Below are 19558 nucleotides of genomic sequence, written 5' to 3' on the forward strand. Positions count from 1 at the left end.
TGTGGAATTTCAGTACAGTACTATTGTTATTGACTTATTCTGAATTTCACATTGCATTAGTATAACTGCGATACAGTGAAAATATACAGACATTTTCCAATCCACTGCTGGATGAAGGCCTGAATACTATTTGGGTCATAGGGGGTTTGACCATACTTCACACGTGCAGGCTAGTGAAGGTGGGGTGCTCAGGATCCATTTAGATATCACTCGCCACTGGAGTTAGCCGTGACAAAGAATCAACCCCAAGTCACTGGGTTTATGGTGCAGTGCGCTAAGCAATGTGCCACTGTTCCTTCTATCCGTCACCCACAGTGGAACAAATCGTACAGTTGATGTGTTTTAATGATATTGCCGATATTTATTAAACTCAACATGTCCCTCACTTGACCTTCGGCACCAGGTGGATTGACGTTTAAATGTAGAGGCCCTAATGGACGGATGGCTCGGGCTTAGAGCACCGAATTGGTATTACAATTCTGAGATACTGAATTAAAAACTAGGCTTCAGCCACCCATGATTAAACCAGGTTCTAAAGCATCGCGAGTTTACGGTCTCGGTTGGTCACCGATGGCTGAACCTTTAAAAACAAGTCTAAGGAATATCCTGCTCAAATAAGCATTAAGGTGGTGGTCTCCTTCCGATTACTGCCCTGAACCAGTGGTGAAAATTGCACATTCTTATGGCGGGGGAGACCCTATCCATCGGACGACCACCGTTGACTTTCCCACAAATTTGGTACCGCTTTTATGTACATCGAACGGATTATTGTCTGAGCCAACCTCCAAACCAGGTTTTTAACACTTGGAATTTGATGCGATGAGTATTGCCACCGTAGTCTCGTTGTTCCTCACTATTACTGTTGTTTGTTCCGATGTGTAGGCGTGCGCTCATTGTCGGTTTACGTTGCGGCTCTACCGGCCGGCCGATCGGTCGGCTCGCTGAGGATTCACTGGGCGGCGGTGGCAGCAGCAGCAGCGCGATGCCGCAGGAGCGGCAGCAGCGGCAGCGTGCGGTGCGCGTCGCGGCCCTGCTGCTGCTGTGCTGCTGCCTCGCTTCCCGCACGGGTGGCGAGTGGGGCGCCCCGTACACCGAGTCTGAGTGCTGGGACCTCGAGGCGCTCAATTCCGAGCTGCATCGCTCCAACCGCTTGAGATACAAGGCAGGGGAGAAGCCACACGTGGGGGTGCGGGTGGGGGTGGCCGGTTCCTGATCATTTGCAGTCAAATCCACCCTCCTTTGTCTGTTATATTTTCGGGATCTTATTTTAATGCAGAGCACCTGGGTTGGTTGCACAGCCGTGTGTGTGTCATGCTCAGTCGGTTGCCTTGGTGATGTCGAACACTTTGAACTCCTGACCGTGAAATATTGGTTATAGTTTGGGTTGTTCGCTACGAGGTAGACCTTTGACCCTTGGGATCTCTCATCTCTTGGTAACAGATTAAGCCTCAGGCCATCAGCAACGGTCACCTATCATTCTCAATAAGTTGATGTCCTCGAGATGTTAAATTGCATCCGGTGAATGTGATGTTGTCACCTTAAAAATATCAGAAGCCTAGAACAGTACAGAGTGTGGTGCTTGGAGGCGAAGAGTGATTAGATGAGATTGAAAGCACTTGAGCCAAGGACATACCCTTGGGCAAAGAACTTCGGAAGTTGTTTGGCAGAAAAGTGGCCCAGGGAAATAGTGTTCGGTTCCCCCCCCCCCTGTACCATGGGAAATTGCTGCTGAGATACGGCCGCTGTGTAATGGTTAACATGTTGGACCTTTTAAGGTGACCAGCTCCATCTCTTTGTTTGGCATTTAAACACAATGGTTCACGTTTCTTAAATCCCTCCGCGTATGTTCACCCAGCAGTATGAATGAGTGCACCACAGTTGGTTGATTGACAGATCGTGTGCTGTGGGGTGACGTGGGAGTAACTCCCACCCCTTCCAAGACATCTGACCGGCATGAAAGAGTCGGCCAAATATCCTCTCAAAATATCTCTCTAGAGCTCTCTAGAGCTCCTCCTCGAGTGCAGGCCCAGCCGTCAGCAGTGGCAAGACATTAGACTCGGGGTGACATGGGGATACGAGGCCAGTTAGGCGAGCAAGTTGGGTTTTTTTTGAAACCTTGGGCAAAATCCATTTTAATCCGGAATGCTCTAGCAGGAAATAAGAGTGTATTACAGCCACATGATGCAGCCACATTGTTAAATTACACTCGAGGGATGATCTTCACATGTGTGCCAGATAATCTGGTCACATTCACGTGATCTTTACAAAAGACTGTGACTGTGTAATTGTTTATGGAGCAAAGCGTGGTTTTGTGTTTCTACATTTGCCCTATGAGTCCAAGGTGTTGATTTTGTGAAATAAAAATAGTAATAGGAGTAAAATGTGGCCATCAGTTTACATAAACTAAGAGTGAAGTTGTTTGTTTTGCAGGAGCACTATTTCCCCAAAAATTACAAGCTCTTCATCAGGCACATCACCAAACTCAACTTGAAGAAACTGGTCAGTTGCATAAATTTAATCCCATCTTTTATTTGATTAATTATAGCTTGAGTCCTTTGTCAATCCACTGCCAGATAAAGGCCTCCCCTATCATGGAAGTTGTTTTCATCATACTGGTGAAGGTGGGGAGCATATAATTGGAATTAATGTACAATACAACAATGTGAGTTTCTATCCTATCCTCTGCTGATAAAGGGTCTCAAAAGCAATGGCTCCAATTTTGTATTCTCACGAACGGCTCTATGAACTTATTTTTCGACTTTACATACTAATTCATGGGAGTCTCATACACATTTGACTCGTTTATAACATATTTTTCTATATAATTTTACCCACGTAGAACCAGGGCTAGTAATCCACACAGCCTCGAAGCAGTATAACAAAAGGTGTTTTTTTTTATGGCAATCGAACCATATAAGCAATATCCAGGCTCGCCTCGACTTAACCCCACAATCAGAAAAGAATTGGCCCGTTGCTGGTGCTGTAACATTGACTTAGCTGCACAATTTACATTAAATGCAATTCATTAAACTGCAAAGTAAATACACTAAAAAATATAAAAAAAACAAAGCATAGTCGCATTACCTGGAATTAAGACGAGGTATACACACACACACTGAGGACACAAATAGTGGTGACGAGACCACACGAAGCACCGACCAAAAGCGAACGTCATTTTACTTTGCACCTGCGCCTCTTTCTCCCGTACGTGCCAACCGTGAACCCCTTGGCCTGCGTGATCCCGGGCGGCGGCGAACGGACGCCAGAGGATGCGGGGCTGCGACGAGAAGCTGGCTTGGGCCTCGGCCAGCGTGTCGGGCCTCGAGCAACTCATGGGGCAGCTGCACCGGCAGCACCCGTCGTGGGACTACACCCGGCGCCTACAACTGCTCATCCTGGGCATGCGGCACCAGCTGCTGCTGCGCCCCCACCTGCTCACGGTACCGCGATTCACAGCTGCGGTGGAAATGCACCGCGGTTCAACGCAATGCAATTGGGCGGGACCAGCGGCGTAGCGTGGTCGACGTGGGCCTCCCAATACAATGCAATAAGTGCACACTGCCATGCAAATGAATGCCATCCACGTCCGTGCAATAGAATACAATGTAATGTAATGCAGAGCAACTAAATCCCATTCAAATAAATTGGAATACAATCGAATACTATGCAATGCAACGAAGTACTATCATGCAATGCACATCCAATGGGAAGAACCATCCAATGCAATCCAATAATATGCAGTGCGATTCAATACAATGCAATGGATCTAAATCCAATACAGTCGAATGGAAATTAATTCCATTGCGAGAAAATGCAATATCAATTCATAAGGGAAAACAGTCCAAAACAATGACATTATATATAATAGAAACACAATATCATAGCTGTGGCAGGATTATAATGATGAATGTCTAACAAATGGATATGTGTGTGGGTGCGTGCAGAAGGAAGATGAGGTGGAGGAGTGTATCCGGTCGTTAAGCTGGTCATTCAGAACCCCAAAGAATATGATCGACAACATCTACTTCACAATGAAATCCACATTTAACTGTGAGTAGCAGACACCCATCGATTCTGTCCGGCGAGATTGAAAACGACGTGCGCGTGAATTGCAGGGCACGCAGCTGCGTTGCGTTAAAGTACAAAAGTACTTTACTGGTGAGCGGCTGCTGTCGGCAAGAACATTCTCAATTTCTTTTTCCACAAAGTGGTGAGCAAAGGCTGCAGCGGAAATCAAATCAAAGAATCCCATTTGCCAAAGACAATGAATGATGAGAAACATCGGATGAAAATGTCACCACGAGAGGAATACTAATTACACAAAAATCCCAATATTAGCTTAACCACTGACCACAATTAACACCGACCTAATCGATTCCATAAATTGTAGGCCTCTCGAATTAAATGCAATTACAAGTACTGCAAATCGTAGTTATTTATAAATAATTATTGCTATTGAGTTCTCTCTTTATCTTTCGACACGTGTATTCCAATTGTGGTCTCGGTATTTTCTCACGAGATAAATAATCTATTCGGAACATTCACAAAGTAGTGTGCCAGAATGGCCGAGGAAGGAAATTTTTCACATTAACCACAACAATGATCACAAATAGCTTTTTTATATGTGCTGAACAGCATAGCTATCCCGAGATTTGAATACTGCTCATTGAGAGTCTATCCATCCACTCTTCCACTGTTAATGTTGCTGTATTCATATTATTTGGTAACAGAGGATGGTGTCTAAAAGTTGCAACGTTATTTTAAGTGGCATAAACAAGCTTTGCTCACTAGAATGCAAGGCTTCTCTTGAATCACTGAATCTCTCGCAACTAAAAATCGCGCTCTTCCAAAAAAAATGTTTTTATGGAGTTGGTGTCTTGCTTGCTTGAACTATCTGAATCGAACTGAAATCAGTTTCTGTGAATTGATCCGAACAGAGACCCCTCAGTCTCTGAGGTGATCGCTTAAGGCAGTGGTCGTCTGAAACCAAACTCGAGTACTGCACAAGTGTTGGTGGTAATGCCTGCGTTGTTTTACAGGCAGCTGGGATCCCTGATATTACTTTTTGTACGATGCCTCCAAACTTCGAGACCTACTTGGTGTTCAACATCACAAAGGAAAATACACACGGCTGGAAAATGTTTTCCAAATAATCAAAACCACGCTGCAGTGAATATGAGTGAATGTTTATGTAATCGTGCCTGTTGTCTAGTATGAGTTAACTAAATGGCACAGCGGTGGCCAAACCGTGGCTTGCAAGCCACAGGTGGCTCCCTGGCTGTTCAAGTGCAACTCAATAGAGATTGGAATATTTGTTTACTTTTTCAATATAGTTCCATTTGAAACTGGAAAGAGCTGCCGAAGGTGGACATTTTCCCCTGACAGCAGAGCCAGACGTGCGTACTCCCGGGCGCTCCTGCAGATTTCTGAATTCAAAACTGCACAGCCAACCAGCACGAGCGAACCGGCCGTGGGTCTTGTGGCTCATGGCAATATACATATTCTATTATGTGGCTGGTAGAGTCAGGACATTTAGCCACCCCTATCATAGTATAGAATGTGATGTGCTGCAAATGTGTAATGCTTTGTTTCCTTTAAGCTTTTAACTTATTTCAACACGATTTAAGTAAACTTAATTTCTATCAAGTGTTTGAATTTCTAGTTCCTCAATACTGATCTCCAACTCAGACTCAAATTTGGAGTCTGCAATACAAGTTTTGTTGCATTTTGAGATTACATCTACACACACACAGACATGCATAGACTATTGGGGCACGTTATGTGAGCGAGCATCCATACAGGCAGCACGGTGCACGTTGGGTGTGGCCAGAACCACACCCGGCCGCCTTTGTATCTCCAGTGCTGATGTTTACATATTGCACCAGGTACTCATTTACTTTCGAGTCGGCCTGGGAGAGACTGTGTTCTGATATCACTCACTACCGATTTTAACCGTGGCAAGGAATTGAACTCCGGTTGCCAGGTTCGTTTCGAAGCACATTAACCACTACGCCAATGGTTCCCAAACACACATACACGGGTGACATTCGTGCGATTTCAAAAGTAAGATAGCCCACGTAGTAATGTGTGCAATAGTAGCGCTTTATTTCTTGGGTTTGAATATTTGGCCAACAATTGAGTGCGTCATACAAAAGCACTATTTTCACAAACACACTAGAGACTTGCCTTTTAAATACAAGCACGTGTGAGCCTGGGAACACTGTGTTAATGTCAGTCACGATGGAAATGCACACGACAGGACCCCGCACTTCACCTCCGAGTGGAACTCCCCCGCTTGCTTCGGTCACTCCCGAAGTTGACGCAACACACCCGAGGTGACGACACTTTCTGGACTGTACACTTAAAAGCGGTTATCACAATTATTTCGTAATGCAGGCAACTTTAAAGCATGTTTTTCCTTAATGTTACTTCCTTCTAGTTATACATTTAGTTAGAGAATTAATTAAATTGAAACCATTACTTTTTTTCTATTTTACTTATTACATATTTACAATTCACTGCAACTGTTTGAGGTGACACTGGTATTCGCCGCTCGCCGCTCGCCGCTCAGCAGATCGTAACGGCAAACGACGAAGTGGCATATCCTACGAGGGGGGCCATTTCTTTCTCTTCACCCCCAACCTGTCCCCTTCCCCGTCTTGCTGCGGCTGGCCCCCTCAACCCACGCGGTACATTCCACACCTGGGACAAGTTGCATTCTGCTGCATTACCAAAATCGGTATTAGCAATTGTGTGTTTGAGCTTTGCCTTTCCCAAACCGACAGCTTCTCCGCGCTCATTCCCATGTTCACACAGCATACCGGCATTAGCCGTTTTAACACCACTGGATATGCCACTGGCAAAAGGGTGTTTTTTTGTTCGAGGTACAGGACCGTTTGTGTGGACCCTGCCGTGTCGGATGGCACACGAGCCGATGGGTGAAGTGTACGGGGCGAGCAGTCTGATTTCTGGGACTTGGCTCTTAACTGGGGGCAGCGGTGGGCCGCACCACGCAACGCTGCCAATCGCGAGGAAATTTACGCAACGAAAAACAATAGATTGTGCATTCGTGTCATTATGTTGAAAAAAGGGTGACGAAAATGAGAATTGTCTTTAACGTGTCAAGGCGTCTGGCCACTGACAAATTGCCATCGGCGATTTGTGGTATTTGCTGTCGGCCTATAATTAGGGTATTCCCAAAAATCAGACTGTGCCAATCTCTAGGCTACCGTGAAAATCAATTTAACAAATGGGGCCATACATGACACACATCAAAATGAAGGGACGACTACTTGGAGCTGTGACGTTTACTAAATTGGCTGTTATAACACAGGCTCTGGTTATACATTTAAAAATACGATATTCTTAGTTATTAACGCGAGTACATTTGTAAGACAATTCTATATGTTCGTAAGTCACTTATGTATCGAATGAAGCCTGAAAAAAGAACCATGTGTTAATATATTAGCTCTTCCGATAAAGTTACAGCTAAAGCCCAATAGGTTAAATGCCACACAGTATTTCAACAGGCAACTCAAGTTAAGGCTCAGAGGAGGGACAATGTAGTGCAGTTTTTTTCTTCTTCGGAAGATGTGTTCGTGAAAAACTTGCAGGCTCACAGCACGCACACGGGCCCCCCCCCCTGGGGGTTAGTCCGCGTGTTCCTCTGGGGCTATGTACGGAGCATGTGACAACGCGCAAACACAATTCTGGCTCATAGAAGAGGATGGCAGAGTCTACTTGCATGTCCAAGGTGATCCAGCACTAACCAACGTAAATGTACACACGAGAGACAAATTCCTAAACGATATACTGTATGCATATGTATTAACAAATACATATATGTATGCGTACATATAACAAATATACACGCAAGAGGTGGTCAAAGTGTTTTCAGAACAATGTTCAAAATAAACGTTTAAGGGTATTTGTCTTAGAGATTTTTTTTACTAAACATTTTAAAAAATATATATATACCATGTATAATTATATAATGATTCATCTAACCGATTTGATGCCGAGATACACGAAGACAGATATTAATGCTAAATGCTGCTGTCAAAGCAGTTTTATCTGACCCCAGTATTTTTTTGCATTTCGATCTTAAAACATTTTGACCACCCTTTTATTATTATTATATACGTGTGTGTGCCCATAAAATGCCAAAACAGAAAAGAAATATACCGAGGCCTGTTTTCAGTGACACTAGCCACACGTGTTTTATATGCAATGAAAAGTATATCAGTTGTGTGCCAGAGAAAATAGAAAAACCGTCATCATTTTTTACGAAAATAAAATCACTAGAGTAGAATCCCTGAACAAAAATTTTAAGTTATTTTCAAAATATTTGTGCTAACCGCCACAAGGAGTAAGATTTGTGCAATTCACTTTACAAACACCAACCGATTGCATTCGTAAAGAGTTAAACCTAGGAATACTCAACCTTTGTCAATTTATAATACTGAGACAGCATCAACACACGTAACTGTTATTTCAGGCTATTACAGGAACAGTCATCGCATGCTGTTACTCGGCGCACGCTATCCGTGTGTTTATTGCCGTGGTTTGTCACGGGCGACATCCGGCCAGCACACAACACCTCAGCCACTGCGCGTGGTCCCCATTTAAAAAAATAACGAGCAACAAAATAAATAAATAAATCATGCTTGAGAAGAACGTTCGCTTTTGGCATAATATTCACACCGAAACTCTACATCATTGATGAAATGCACATATTTCAGCCATTCCCTACGCACGTTTGCATTAACTTGACTGACCGGCTGACATTTATTAGGTCATTTTCGAGAATCCACAAGGTACTATCGATGAAATTCCACTATTTGCCTCACACACACATATACACAGTCAATCCAATCTCTCCTCAATTTTCCAATATCTGAATCACCCACTACGATGTGCACCTTCGTCGTTTAAACTGTGCAAGGCGCACGCGGAGCTACGTTGTTGGCAGCAGAGGGCAGTGAAGTAAATTCAATTGTTCCACTGCACTTCAATGCTCCCTGCCTTCACCAACCCGCAGTGACCGGCATGCGCTGAAGTACGGTTAACCCTAACCCCCAAGAGTCTCACGGCGCAGAGAGACCCTCGTCCTGCAGTGGATCGACCGAGGGCTGCACACCAATGTGTATGTGCCCGTTCAGCACCGAGTCTCTGCAAGGGGTCATGAAGGTTCGCTGGGTCGAGTCGGAGGGGAAAAAATGGAGGTGGTTGCAAACACTACTGGGATTGGGAATGCTGCGGTAATTTGACGGCACGTCAATATTGAAGTAATAAAGCCATTTACTCTCGATGCAATTTCATTTCCAGACGTGCCGCGAGTATTTTCAGCTGTCCGTTGACATTTGAAAAATCGTGATTCATGCCACTGCAATAATTATTTTAATAGTGCGCATGAGGTTGTGGTGTTAGATTACGTGCGCTTCCGAAGCCACGTTCACTCATTTTATATATCTACATCGCTTGTGTTTGCTGCATTACATTGTTGTATTAATATAGCTTTAAATCACGAAAAAAACTATCAATACAAAATTCATGCCTCCATTTTGGAGACGCTGTCTATGGATACTTGGCCTCAATGAAAGTAAACTCCACTCGTTAATAATTAGCCACCTCAAGTAAATCGGTCAGAATTTTGGCTTCTAAAACCCACTCCTATGGCTTTCATTTTCAACAGACCTCCCTCTCTAGGAGGATAAAACTTTAGGAGCTGTCTCGCCACAAATTTAAAAGTAAAAAATATTGAAAGCCGTAAAATGCATGTTGCTCAAAATCACGTGGGTTACGTTATGCAAGACAGGATGAATTTTCACACGCTAACAAATTTGATGGGTAACCCCAGTGCAGGCCTTTTTCAGGGTCCTTCCTTAAAACACTGCACAAAAGTGCACAAAAGGGGCCTCTACAAAGTTTCACCGACATACCCGTCGCTTGGAAACATCTTCCACATATCCGCTCAATTCCTCCTCCAGTAACAATCTCTTTCTGTGCCTCTCTCTCCTTCACATCATGTCTTGCCTTCGTTAAACTCTTCATCCGATCTGTCCACCCCATCTGCTCGTTTAGCCCCCGCGTTCCCTACCACCGTCACTTTATCCGCTTCTCCCCCTGCAGCAGGGCATAGTAAGCGAACATTGGCGCCGAGCGGTCGCTCCTGGAGCCCGTCTGCCGTAGCCTCACGCCACGCCGGATTGTGCTCAGCGTGTCCGTCTCCTCGGGGAGGGAGCTGGGCAGAGCACCGGGCGGCGGCACGGTAGGCGGAAATTGCTCCTCGGCCAGGGCGTGCGCTCCGGCCGTGAGTGCCTCCAGCTTCTCGGCGATGCTCTGGTAGTTCTGCGCCATGCGCTGCTCCTCCTCGGCCTGCGCATAGTACGAGCCCTGCGATCCGCCCCGCTGGAGACCGCCGCCGCCGCCTCCGCCGCCGCCGCCGCCACCGCCGCCACCGCCGCCGCCGCCTCCGCCACCACCGCCACCTCCCCCTCCCTGCACGGCCGCTATCACCGCGGCCGATGGTTTCATCAAGGTCGGGGGCGGCCCGGCTGACCAGCCGCCCCGCCCGGGCCCGTGCGAGCCGCGCCGGGGAGAAAGACTCCGCTCCTCCAGACGTTCCTCGCTGCCGCTCCTGCTGCCACCGCCACCGCCGCCGCCCTGCCAGCCGCGTGGCCCCGGGGTGCCGGGGGTGCCTGGCGTGCTGCTGCTGCTGCCGCTGGGGGTGCTACGCTTCGGCGAGAGGCTCCGCTCCAGGGCCTCCTCGCTGCCGCTGCGCGACCACGACCTGCCGGGCGGCGCCACGTGCCGGGGGCTGCCGCCGCCGTCCGTTCGCTCCTCGCTGCCGCTGCGGCTGGAGGCGCTGGCGCGCGCTGCTCCACGCGCAGGGGACACGTGGCACGAGCGGGGGATTTAGCGGGATGCACACACGAAGCGCACTCGGTCGTGTGGCGCACGAGCTGCGTGCACAAAAACGTACACGTGTGGGACACCGCGTGCGGTTGCTTTGTACAAAAAAAACTAAAAGTGCTATTTCAATGAGAGCTTGGTGGGCTGCAAAATGTCTAAGAAACAGTGGCACAGCAAATGGATTAAATCCATCTGTATAGAGCTTTGAATGTTATCTCTGTAAACTCCCAGGGTTTTCTCTAAGTGAACACCCATGAACGGATTGGTCAAAATGAAGGCCCTTCTTGAAAAAGAGTCTTGAGACTCAGTGAGGCTTTCCAGCATAATAATAACAATGATGACGCCCTCTGGAAAGAAGAATAACAGTTATGGTGACAATACTTTCACATCTACTTTAGTCGGTACTATATTATTTACATTTGTTCTTGTAACGTTCTTACCCGCCCCTACTGAACATCTGTCAAAAAGAGATTTATAGCTCATCGGATTTCTCCAGAATAAGTATAAATTCAGATTGTGATAATGTATTGTGTAGATTCAGACAGTCGTTTGCTGCCACCTTGTGAGAGCCTTTACCTTTGAAGGAAAATTGTCTTAACATTGGGCAACAGCAATTCAGAACTCTCCACAGTCCATACTTCCGCTATTACCAATACTTACGATATAATGATGCACTAATAAATGATTTATTCATGCGTAGAAGCGTGCCAATTATAAAAAATTCGTAAACAATATTAAAAATAAGTAGTTGATTTAAGTGACCCCTGTAGCCACTGGAGGCGATATATTCACCACATGGTTTACAAAAATGCATCAATTCTTAAACCCTATAGCAACCTCGAATCGTTACAATTACAGAATTGCGGGGGAGTGCGCGATACGTGACACGCAGTCATTCCGATTCGCAACATTCATCACAATGGGGAGAGCCAAAACCTGCCTTGGTCTCAGCCTTACGGAGTGGCGTTTTGGCAACGTTGCTTTCACCAACAAAACCATTGGTCATCATGATCAATGGTATATATTGCCACAAGCCAGCTGTTACTGTGTGACATCACGCACTTCACAAAGGAAAGAGGTGGGGGGGGGGTGTGTCCCTTACCGGGCAGCATGCCGTGCTTAGGCGACATCAAACCACCACCATCATGCTGCTGCTCCCGGCCTCCACGACCGCCGCCGCCGCCCCGACCCGTCGTGCCGCCCACGTGAACGGGCGGCACGACGGGGCCTCGCACGAGGGGGATCATTGGCGTCTGGATAGGGATGGGGCCGCCGCTGGAGGCGGTGCGGCGCAGCGTGGGGGTGCGGCGGATCGTGGCGACGCCGCACGCCGCCAGCCCCGCCGCGGCGGCCGAGTCGGCGGCAGCGCTTGACACGGAGCCGCCGCGCTTGTTCTGGAACATGTGGCGGTACGCGCGCGCGATGTCGCTGCTGCGCGAGATGGTGGCGCACTTGTCAAAGTCGGACTGCGCTGCCCGGTCCATCTCGCCATTCATCGTGTAGTAGCCATAGTCTCCACCTTGCGGATTACAGACACGCACGTGCCCTCCGTCAATCTCAGTGCTGGATGAGGGCTTCACCATGCTGTGTGGGTCGTGGGATTGTTTTTTGTTTGTGGGCGCCACGGTGGCGAGATGTTGACTACCTTGCCTGGTATACAGAAGGTCGTGGGTTCGTTCCCGACCCTGATGCCTGTATATTTGGAGTTTGTATGTTCTCCTCGTGGTAGCGTGGATTTTTCTCCAGATCCTCACGTTTTTCCCTCCACATTTAGAAACATACATTTGGAGTATTTGGCTGCTATAAATTTCCACAGAAGCTACTTCATTGGGCTATCATTTGTGGCCAGGTCGCTTCTAAATAAGAGCTATATAGCTCAGTAGGCCTTACCATGTCAAATAAAAATAGTTTTTAAAAATAGTTTTAGTGTCATCATACTTCACTGCACTGATCACTGCTGGTTGGTGAAGGAAGAGAGCATAGATCATTCATTCACATGTAACAGAACACACATTTTGAGGCTTTCACACTACACTGTATCTCAGATATGTAGCGACAGTTTCTTTTTGTTACATGAATGTTGCGACATAGGAAGGAGGGAGATTTGGAAGTGAGAGAGGCAGGGAACATGGGAGGGGAGGGAGATATGGAGGTAGTGTATGTGCGGGAGGGAGGATCTATGTATAAATGTAGAAACTTTTTTCAAACCGTACATAGCCAACCGTGGTAATCGGAGGTGCGGGGCAAGGACAACAAACGAAACATAAAAAGCAGTTAGAAAGAAATGAGTTTTCAATCTAGATTTAAAAGTCCACAGCTGCAGTGGCTTCCCAATAACGGAAGGAAGACCGCTCCAGACGGCCGCGGTAAGCGCATCTGAACGCGTGCGATGCGGTGACCGCCTTTGTTCGATGGCTAGCCCCCTACCGTGCATGGAGATGGAGTCGTCAGACCGCGGAGTGGAGGCCTGGCTGCCGTAGCCGCTGGAGCAGGGCAGCGTCTCCTGGCTACTCTTCTGGGAGCCCCCCGAGAGGAGGCTCTGGGCCAGCATCGCCCGCGCCATGTCCCCCGGTGCCTGGAGGCCACGCAGCAGCACGGGAGGCAACCGCGCTCCCAGTCATTTGAGGAATTGGAACAATTCAGGGTCCTCACTTGATTCAACAATCGGATCTCTGTCCCATTTTTATAGTCGAGTATGTATTGTTATAATTTTTTTCTCGGTCTCGTTTGCACAGTTTTGTTCGCTTCATTTAGCCAAAATGTGACGTTAGAAAATATGCAAATTTCATAAATTATTATCTCACATATTTTAGTAAAGTATGACAAGCGTATAAATAATTTTAGCAATCACAGGGGAATGAGCCGGAGAGACTTGAGGTTTTTTCTGGGCAGAAGGATGAGTCTCACCCACTCCACATCCCCTGGCTTCTATTGCTGCGGTCCATCTATGACCACAAGCTGGTTAAGGATGGCTTTTCTGGCACAAGCCTGAGTAAGGCAACTCATGAAGTGTGGGAAGTGGAGAAAATTTAAAAACTTAATATTTCCATCTGTATGAAAACCTTAAGATACCTCTGTTCACACACGCGTTTTTACTTATTGACTTGTATAAACTTTGACACATTAGCCCGGGAAGGACCTTGGCCCATAAGGTGGACAGCACCTTGTGGGGTGGACAAGAGCTCATGTAGTGGTCAATAGCTCATGGGGTGGACAATAGCTCATGGGGTGGAAAATAAATCATGGGGTGGACACCACCTCGTTGGGTGGACAATAGGTGATGGGGTGGACACTGTACCTTGTGGACAGGCCCTGGCATGATTGGCCCAGCGGACACTCCTGGTGTGGGCGGTGCCATCATCTCTGCTGGCATGGTCATCGGCGCGGGCCTCTCATTGGATTCGCTCCGCCGCGCCAGAGTGTTTGCCACCTGCAGATCGTAGGGTCCCGGCTTCACCCAGTCCTGCACAGCGTGGATGCAGGAGGACGAGCACAATATTGGCATCTGCTACTGGCTTAATAATCCAGGACATAACTAAACATACTGTGCTTGCTTTAATCATAGGTTTTAGTTGAAGAGTATCTCTCATAATTTGCGTGAAACATTTTGAAATGAACTTACAAAGAAATGGTACAGTAATTAACAAACAAATTGGATGTGGAAAATTTATATTTAAATCGTGCAATATTAAGGCCTAGCAGAAATCTAGTTCGAGCAGGAGACTTCCACAATGCAAATTAATGTCGTGCTTGCAATATGGTTAGTTTCGTGTCGTTTGCATGCTACTACTTTTGAAAAATGCACTTAGTTTGGTGGAGGAAACACTGGAGAAAAAGGATGATGTGTTAGGTGGTGAAGTTAGGCTGGAGGGTCGAGTAAGTGGTGGAGTGGCGGATCTGGATGGCAGGATCAGGGGGCAGGGCAAGATTAACGCTGGGTCGACTACAAGACACGATGTTACGCCCTCGACTGCGGTGAAGCAGGAATGTCCAATGGACACTGGGTATTATACTGTATCACTGTTACAGATGCCTCCTTCTTGTTAATTAAATGTGGCGAGAGACTTATTAAGAGCGATCAATCTGTTGTCACTCCCACCATACAAGCCCTGTAACAGCCTGGCGTGGTGGCTCGGATGAGGCTTATATGCCAGATGTTTATATATATTTTAGCTCAGAGATCTAGAACATTTCAATTTAAGCGGCATTAATAAAAAAAAACATCTATGACTCAGCTTAATGCCCAGTTGGCGTGGAACAAGGCGGTGCTTGGTCACTTATTGTTACGGCTGCTGAGCAAACCGGGCCAAAGGTAAAATGCGGTGAGATGTCAAAGTGACTTTTCCGTTTAGATAGCCGGTAGGAGACGCGGAAAACTTTCACGTTATGATTCTACATCGGCCACGGGTGAGTGGGTGGGTGGGAGTAGGGTTGGGTAGGGCTGCCTCCCGTACCATATGAAGCAGTGACCTTCCTTTGCAGCAAGTCAATACGAAATTGCTATCAGCAATGATGCCAAGACAAACATTCACTGTAAGTGAACATCCCATCCAAATCAAAAACACACCAGCCCACCCCTGGAGAGCTTGATTGTTCAGCAGCACTAACAAAACCTGGCATGGCGGCTAATCAAGGGAGGCTTGGTTGTCGAGTAGCGACGCGATTGAATCCGACGAGCGGCGATGGGCAGATTCTACGAAATACGGAACGGGAGGCAGCCCTCGGTTGGGACGTGGAACGGGGGGGTTAGGACCAACCTTCCAGCTGGGGACCTGGGAGGAGAGGGGGAGAGGGGAGAGCGGCGGGGAGTCGTTGAGCCGTGGGGGTGGGTGCTTATTAGCGGTGGGGTTATGGGGGTGACAGGCACGGGCAGGGCTGGAGGGGTGGGGGGTCGGCCTGAGGTTAGTGACCGGGAGGGCGTCACACGGGAGTGGAGGGAAGGAGAAGCAGGCACTGTGGGATGAGCGCGGAGGATCATGGCATGAGAGCTGCTGTCCACGAAAACACAACAAAAACACCGGGGGGGAAAACAAAAACAATAAGACAAACACACAAATCAAACAGAAACCAAAACCAACGACGCTGAAAGCGACACATTCACTTTGACGTAACGTCCCTCGGAGCTCAAGCAGCCGACAGTGGAAATAACCAAGCGTTGGTGCATTTGTTACAGTTGACTATACAATTCTGTAAACTTGCACCAACTTCTAAAATATCAATTCAGAGCTGACTGCAGACTGCACTTTGATCAATAACAATGTCTGTTATAGCCTATGGGAAACAATTCAATTTTATAAAAATCAGACTCTAAAATATCTGAAAATTTTTCAGAATCTCACAAGGAAATTTCCAAACAATATCTACTGCAATAACAAAACAATCAAATTCCACGAGCAGCCTTTCAATGCTCTCTGTCGGCAGACGCGAAGACCTTGACAAAAAGCAACAGGTTTAGCAGAGCCAGCAAGTCAATGTCAGCAAGGGACAACATTTCACAACATCACAAGACTTGCAAAGTCATCGCAAGCGGCCGTAGTTCAGGTCAATCCGAAAACACCTTCAGCACCTGAAAGCTTGTGATAGAACATAGGATACCCTCTGACAGTTACCCTTACGAAATGCCACGACATAATTACAGGATTTAAATGTAATGGGGTGGCGGTATTCACCTAACACGGGAGAATGCGATGCACTAAACGAGGGCAGCTTACCTGCTGGGGCAGTGCCGAGGCCGGTAAACTGCCCTCATTGGCAGAAGACTCCGCGGCCAGGCTCATGGACTTCTGGGCCAGCTGAAAGGAGTGCAATGAATAAGAATGGCAAGGAATTCCGTATGAACTGTCAGGAAGTCCGTATCTCTTCTGGTCCAATTTTGCTGGGCATGACGCTGATGATGAGACCCCGAGTCTCAACTAATCGAGAGTTTACTTGCTTAATCAAATAATTGTATGGTGAACTTCTTTTGCACTGTACATAACCAAACGTGCTAATCGTAGGTGCCAGATAACATTGGTCCAGAATGCCCATAGACCAATTAAAAAATTTTCCAAATTTATTTTACGTAAGAAGATGGTATTTCTCTCCGTACATTTATAACTAAAATTGTACAACCCTTTGTCAAACCACTGCTGTTTGTCATGGAGTTTGCTTGACTGTACTTTACCATACTGGTGAAGGGGGGTTTGATTGATGCAGATATTACTCATCACCGAAGATAGCCGTGGCCAGGAATCGAGCGCAGGTCTTTAGATTCACAGGTGCTAACCATTATGTGATAACCATTATGCCGCCGATTTACCCCATTTATTCTGCCAATTAAGTAAAAATAAAATAGCAAATTTACATTATTTATAGCCCAGTTTATGATAATTTTCATTACATATAGCCCAGTTTATGATTATCAATGAGGTAAATTAACAAATAAAGAACAGATAGTAAACCCACTTGTTAGGAGCTCATTTACAAACTCAAATAGGCAATTCTAGATTTGAAGCTTTCGTGACTGCAAGGATTCATATTCTTAGGTTTTTTCGGTAAAGTCACGTAGGTAAAACATCAAAATTAATAAAAATAAAATAAAGATCACGACGTTTCGGAGGCAACACAAGTCTCCGTCATCAGGTGGGACCGTCACAGCCAGATTAGCTGCATCAAGTGAGGCAATGATTCAAGATGTAATCCCTTAAAAGCGAGTTGAGGGGGGAGGAGAGGGAGGGGGGAGCTCATCAGAATGTGGTAGCCAATGAATGGAACGTATCAGGAGGGAGGGGGGGCGGGGCCAAAAGGGTGGGCGACGGCATGGAAGCGATTGTGCGCAAGCGACAAACTGCTGCACACGCCAACGCATTGGACAGAGAGGGAGGGAGGGGGAGGCCTGATACACATGATAGAAAAGAACGGAAATGCCCATGTTTATACCAATGCTGGCTAAACAATGAAGAGATTACTGTTAAACACTGGGGATGTTAACACTCGGTAAAGTAAAGTAAAATAGTGCCTGTCAGATAAGATGGTCCAAAAAACCATACATAGCAGGCGTGACCAAAAAGATCTCCAAAATTCTAAACAAACATAAGATCCAAGTCCGATTCAGTACAGTGCATAAAATCCGTGATCTGATTCCATCTGTGAAGGATGTCGTTCCTGACTTACAGTATCCTGGAGTCTACAAATTGAGTTGCATTTGTGGTGATTGCTACATTGGAGAAACGAAACGTCATGTTTCTGATCGTGTCCGCGAGCACAAGTCAGATCTGAAACACGGCAGAACTGATTCTTCGGCCGTTGCCGATCGGTGCTACAACTCGGTGGGCTCTCATGAAATTGTCTTTTCCGAGACCAAGGTTCTCTGCAAACCTCCTGGCTACCATCAAAGGTTTGTACACGAAGCCATACAAATATACAAACACAGACATAATTTCAACCGTGATGATGGGTACAAACTTAGTAATCATTGTAAAGATGTTATCAACCACGCAAAAAAGACTTAATTACACTTTTTTGGACCATCTTATCTGACAGGCACTATTTTACTTTACTTTACCGAGTGTTAACATCCCCAGTGTTTAACAGTAATCTCTTCATTGTTCAGCCAGCATTGGTATAAACATGGACATTTCCGTTCTTTTCTATCATGTGTATCAGGCCTCCCCCTCCCCCCCCTCTCTGTCCAATGCGTTGGCGTGTGCAGTAGTTTGTCGCTTGCGCACAATCGCTTCCACGCCGTCGCCCACCCTTTTGGCCCCGCCCCCCCTCCCTCCTGATACGTTCCATTCATTGGCTACCACATTCTGATGAGCTCCCCCCTCCCTCTCCTCCCCCCTCAACTCGCTTTTAAGGGATTACATCTTGAATCATTGCCTCACTTGATGCAGCTAATCTGGCTGTGACGGTCCCACCTGATGACGGAGACTTGTGTTGCCTCCGAAACGTCGTGATCTTTATTTTATTTTTTATTAATTTTGATGTTTTACCTACGTGACTTTACCGAAAAAACCTAAGAATATCAAATAGGCAAGCAGATGCTATGAAGGGCCTATGTGAATCTAAAACACACCTCACCGCAATGACTATTTACTTATTTTTCTTACCATTTTTTACTTTTACCAGATTCGGCCCACCAATCTATATAGCAGCTAAATGTGGAGGGGAAACCCGGCTGACCAGGGGAAAATCCACGTGACCACAGGGAGAACATGCAAACAGGCGTCAGGGTTGGGATCGAACCCACGACCCTCCTCCATACCAGGCGAGGTGGTTAACATCTCGCCACCATGGCACCCTAATTGATTTTAGATTTTTATCTGCTCCAGCCGCGGCACTTTCTACCAACAGGGAGAGAAGCATTCACATATAACATCAGTAAACAGGCTGCACTAGCAGCACGCGCGCTGCCCATCAATACAGAACACGCACACCCATCGTCGCAAACCGACCTGGCCAAACATGGGCGAGGGCGGCTTCGAGTAGACGGTGTCCTGGGAGGTAAATCCCGAGTCTGACGAGACGGAGGAGAGGCGCAATGGCGCCTGCGCCGGCGGCGCCAGTCCACCTGTGCGGTAGTGCGCGCTCGGCGAGTGTGCGTGCGAGCCGCTGGAGCGTGAGTCGCTGCTCGTCACGCTGTTCAGGCTGCTGAGGACGCGAC

General features: G+C 46.9%; 1 protein-coding gene and 1 long non-coding RNA gene across 10 annotated transcripts in view; one reads left to right on the top strand and one right to left on the bottom strand.

Moving 5' to 3' along the window:
• The first annotated feature begins 1098 nt into the window (after positions 1 to 1098).
• Positions 1099 to 5154, top strand: LOC144942157 (uncharacterized). Its single transcript, XR_013639320.1, has 5 exons — positions 1099 to 1186; positions 2431 to 2499; positions 3267 to 3440; positions 3945 to 4050; positions 5040 to 5154. It is a non-coding gene; the product is annotated as an uncharacterized LOC144942157 (long non-coding RNA).
• Positions 5155 to 5894: 740 nt separating this feature from the next.
• The window catches only part of LOC144941935 (protein MTSS 1-like), an 85493-nt gene continuing 71829 nt past the window's right edge, over positions 5895 to 19558 (bottom strand). For 2 of the 9 annotated variants that reach the window (XM_078868445.1, XM_078868443.1), the window contains 7 exons: positions 19350 to 19542; positions 16626 to 16706; positions 15672 to 15905; positions 14213 to 14377; positions 13342 to 13489; positions 12017 to 12433; positions 5895 to 10877 (listed from right to left, as the gene is read on the bottom strand). In XM_078868445.1, the coding sequence (XP_078724571.1) occupies positions 10105 to 10877; positions 12017 to 12433; positions 13342 to 13489; positions 14213 to 14377; positions 15672 to 15905; positions 16626 to 16706; positions 19350 to 19542 (2011 nt within the window). In that variant the 3' untranslated portion in view covers positions 5895 to 10104. Of the gene's footprint in view, positions 10878 to 12016; positions 12434 to 13341; positions 13490 to 14212; positions 14378 to 15671; positions 15906 to 16625; positions 16707 to 19349; positions 19546 to 19558 lie in introns of all 9 variants that reach the window. The other 7 variants (XM_078868442.1, XM_078868441.1, XM_078868444.1 and 4 more) reach the window with 7 other exon arrangements.

Source organism: Lampetra fluviatilis, chromosome 26, assembly GCF_964198595.1.
Source record: "Lampetra fluviatilis chromosome 26, kcLamFluv1.1, whole genome shotgun sequence".
NCBI lineage: Eukaryota > Metazoa > Chordata > Hyperoartia > Petromyzontiformes > Petromyzontidae > Lampetra > Lampetra fluviatilis.